At 34.9% G+C, this 4646-nt stretch overlaps 1 protein-coding gene across 1 annotated transcript in view; it reads left to right on the top strand.

Moving 5' to 3' along the window:
* The window catches only part of LOC107731797 (protein FAM63B-like), a 27566-nt gene that overhangs the window by 9537 nt on the left and 13383 nt on the right, over positions 1-4646 (top strand). Inside the window, exon 3 of the mRNA XM_016542970.1 lies at positions 1393-1457. Within this exon, the coding sequence (XP_016398456.1) occupies positions 1393-1457 (65 nt within the window). The remainder of the gene's footprint in view (positions 1-1392; positions 1458-4646) is intronic.

Raw genomic sequence — 4646 nt, 5'->3', positions numbered from 1 at the left:
ACTTGTTTACCCCAGGAAACAAGACTAAATATTGTATATATTTTTTCTTATATAGAAAATGCATTATGATTTAAGATTTTTTAGATATTTGTAGCCTACTTGAAATAAGGCAAAAATCTCAGCAATAAAAGCAATTTTTGCAGCGTGAATGAATGAGGTATTTAAACATTGCTTACACTTTAAAAAGGGGGAGGAGACCTAAAGAAACTCTTGGTTTACCGAAGAAACCCTGCTCCAGACCAGGTTAGGTTAACAGAGTAAGTTACTATGGTAACTTACCGAGAGGTTTAGTTTTGTCTTTTACTGGAACCGAAAACCCTGAGTTTCCCTTTTCTGGGGTTAACAAACTGAGTTTCCAACAAAACCCGCTTTCTGGAATACACCCCAGGTATGTTATGTACAAATGCAAGGAAGAAATATGATTTAAAAAAGCAATTCATGTTTGCTGTGCGTGTTCGTAGGTCTGCACAATTTGGCTGAAATTTTGTGACAATATATCAATATGGCTACAAAATAATGATAACTTTTTATTATTATAACTAAATAAAAAAAATTACTATTTAATACTACTAAAATAAAAGAACACGTGACGTGCATCAATCTGTCTGAAACATACATACATAGCTACACAATTGACAATGGACAGCAGATCTAATTAAAATGTTATGTAACAGCTCTAGTATTATTGAAATCATAGTTTTTTTTTTGTGTGAAGTCAGACTGACAATTCTGCATAATGCGATTGTAGCTCGGCTTCGTCTGGCATGTATAAATGTTAATCAGTCTTTAATTGACCTCTGTTTGAATATTTAATTACACATTGTGTCATGTATTTGGAAAGAAAGATGAAGACTGTAGCTCAACAACATAAAAACTTCTACTTCTACTAAAACAGGTAGGCTTCAGTCACTGCATTGACTGACATTCCCGCTAAAGCTGCAAATACAGAAAGATCGGTGTTGTAAATATCTACTGCTTTTGGTTTACTGGCATATGTAGACAGTTTGTTAATTACAACGGGGTGAAGAGGAGACTGATGTCTCCTGTAAGCATGTGTTTTTCATAAGTGCACTGTCTCAAATGTTTTCCCTAACCCTCCTTTTTTTCTTTCTTTTGCTCCTTCACAACAGGAGACTATTCTACTTCTACTAAAACAGGTAGGCTTCAGTCACTGCATTGACTGACATTCCCGCTAAAGCTGCAAATACAGAAAGATCGGTGTTGTAAATATCTACTGCTTTTGGTTTACTGGCATATGTAGACAGTTTGTTAATTACAACGGGGTGAAGAGGAGACTGATGTCTCCTGTAAGCATATGTTTTTCATAAGTGCACTGTCTCAAATGTTTTCCCTAACCCTCCTTTTTTTCTTTCTTTTACTCCTTCACAACAGGAGACTATATCCTTGAAGCAAAGCCAAAAGAGATCTCGGAGGCTCAGCGGCTGAACTATGAACAGGTAAAAGCAACAGCAGTTTTGCTCGTGACTCACAGAACACGAGTCTATTGAAGATAGCCAGTTTGTTTACATAGCTCTCTGTGTGTTTGTGGGATGGTGTAGTATTAACACTGAGAATGAGAAGAGAAAGGTGAGGCCTAAGGTTCTGACAGAGGAGAAAACATTAGCCATGACACATGTAGACACTCAGACAGACAGATATCTTTCTCACATTCTCACATCTCTTCTTAAAACATCCTTTTGTTCTTGTAGTGAGCATGGCTTGGTTCTCTGTCATTAAACAGCCAGTTATTCTCTGTGGCATTACAGTGCCTTTAGGAAACAAGCTGTGGTAGTCATCCAGATCAGCACCCATCCATCCCAACAGGAAATAAGGACAAGAAAGCATGGAATTGCCATTGAATTAAAGGAATTGTGAGAACTGGTCCATTCCAGTATGGATCCAACTGTTTATATAACAGCAGGAGTGAATATCATTGTGTTGCACTGAAAGAGAGGAGCCTCTCATAGAGTTGTGCGCTCTACAGAATTTGACATGTAAGGTCAAAGAGATGCCTAATTTCTTCTCACATGGTGTGTAGGGATGCAAGACGGGGACCAATGAAGTGATGTTTTAGCCTTCTCCTTATTAGCCTGTGTAGAATATATACCGGTACAGTGTACCCCACAAAACCTATCCACAACAAAACTGGGAACATATTTCACCCCCAAATCAACAGGTTAAAAAAAACATATCAGGGTTTCTGCGGGTCTTAAAAGGGTCTTAATTCGCCCTTCCACAAATTGAAGCTTAAAAGGTCTTAAATTAGAGCAGAAAGTCTTAAATTCATAAAGTCATGGCATGAAATGTTGCATATCTTCCTCAGTATTTTTGTCTTGTTTTCCAATACAAATATCTAAACATCCTTAAAGGGATAGTTCACCCAAAAATGAAAATTACCCCATGATTTACTCACCCTCAAGCCATCCTAGGTGTATATGACTTTCTTCTTTCAGACGAATACAATCGGAGTTATATTAAAAAAGTTCCTGGCTCTTCCAAGTTTTATAATGGCAGTGAATGGCTGTTGAGATTTTGAAGTCCAATAAAGTGCATCCATCCATCATAAAAAGTACTCCACACAGCTCTGGGGGGTTAATAAATGCCTTCTGAAGTGAATTGATGCGTTTGTGTAAGAAAAATATCCATATTTAAAACTTTATAAACAGTGATCTCTAGCGTCCACTAACTGTCGTACGCACGTACACGAGAGAGTGGCATTCCAGCGGATGATGTAAACAGTCCTGCTAGATCAAGCTTTAATCTATGCAAACCAAACTCACTTTAATGTAGTAATATGATTTGGGCTTTTTATTTTTATATTTGCATTCACTAATAAAAAGATTTTATCCTTAGCTACACTGGAGGGCTGCTTTATAGCAGAAAATCAAGTTGTAATTTTTTACTAAAAGCGTCACTGACACTGTTTTTTTTTTTTTTTCATTAAATACTGTAAAACTGGTTGCTTTTAATCAATCTGCGCTATATAAATAAACGTGACGTGACTGGAGATCCGAATTGCAGAGCTGGTTCAAACAAATCCACATCGCTATGATCGGAAGCTTTTTAACTGCTGTTTTCTCACCTCTTTTATTTTTGTTGTGCGTTTACTTCGTTATTAAGAAGAAGAAAAACACAGTACATATTTACATATTAATCTAAATGCCACTCTCAGCAGCATCTGGTTCGGCTATTTTTACACTCCAAAGTGCTCCAAAGCGACTATTCGACAACAAAAATATGTGTTGACCTTTTTTTATTGTTGACGTTGTCGATAATGTCGACTAGTCGTTTCAGCCCTAATGCTAATTAGGAATGAAAAGTTGATCTCCCTTAGTTGAGTTTTTCAATTATGTTGAGGTTTCATGAGCTTATTGGCGGATATTTGTTCTTCTCTTAATCACTATTCATTTTGATCAATTTCTCATAAAACAAGACTTATAATTTTTTTGTCATTTTGCTTCTCAAGTAAATGTGTCTTGATTTAAGGATCTTTAGACATTTGTGCTGGAAAACAAGAGGAAGAAGGAAAATGCAGAGGAAGAACATCACTTTTTTTGCAGTGTGATCAGAAAGTACAGTAAAAAGTGTTTCCATATTCTAGTGGTTTGGATCAGAGCAATTCTATTCCTAAAGCTGTTTTTATGAAATAAATTAAAAACTAAAGGAGATCGATTGGAAGGTATATTTTCAAACTGAAGTGTTACTACTACAACACAATGTGTTACTTAAATTGTCTTTACTTGGTCTTAAAAAGGTCTTTAAAAAGTCTTTAATTCATAAAACCTGCAGAAACCGTGTTATATTTTACCAATAACCATTTTTGCATTAAGACAGTTTTGCATTGTCACATATTTTCCCTAATTATCATTAACAAAATGTGAAAGTCTCATTTTATTACTGTAATGCAAAAAATAAATATATTTTAAATCACTGCTGTAAGATGCTGTAACCACTTCAATCTAAGGGAAAAATTAACAAAATGTGAAAGTCTCATTTTATTACTGTAATGCAAAAAAGAAATATATTTTAAATCACTGCTGTAAGATGCTGTAACCACTTCAATCTAAGGGAAAAACATACACGACCGTGTAAATGGTCAGTAAGATTTTTTTTTTTTTAGCAAGGATGTATAAATGACAGTAAAGACATTTATAATGTTACAGATGTTTTCTATCTAAAAAAATGCAGTTTTTTTAAACTTTCTATTTATGGTTTGTTATATTCCTCCAGTAAAATATATTGCTAATAGTTTATTATAGTTTAGGTAGTATAACATTGCTAATGTGTGAGTCTTTTAATTGCCATTATAATCTATTCATTTTGAAATATCTCACTTCCAAGCAGATCAAAGTCGAGTCTATTTTTGTCTGTGAGATTGAGAATATGAGGATTAAGATAGCAGTGCTTCTGATGTTCCCCAATGCGTGTTCTAGATTATTGTAGTAGGTGGATATGAGGGGCCGTATAGGCCATAATTATTGAAAAGCCTCTTACAAACACTAGTGAAACGAAAAACATTGATAAACCTTAGTGAAATTCATTCATATGCATTACTGAAAAACCTCTTACAAACACTAGTGAAACGAAAAACATTGATCAACCTTAGTGAAATTCATTCATACGCATTACTGAAAACCTCTTACAAA

The sequence above is a fragment of the Sinocyclocheilus rhinocerous genome, unplaced genomic scaffold, assembly GCF_001515625.1.
Source record: "Sinocyclocheilus rhinocerous isolate Xijiao unplaced genomic scaffold, SAMN03320098_v1.1 scaffold339, whole genome shotgun sequence".
NCBI classification, from domain to species: Eukaryota; Metazoa; Chordata; class Actinopteri; order Cypriniformes; family Cyprinidae; genus Sinocyclocheilus; species Sinocyclocheilus rhinocerous.
Note: the sequence above shows the minus strand (reverse complement) of the source record. Positions and strands in the feature narration are given on the sequence as shown.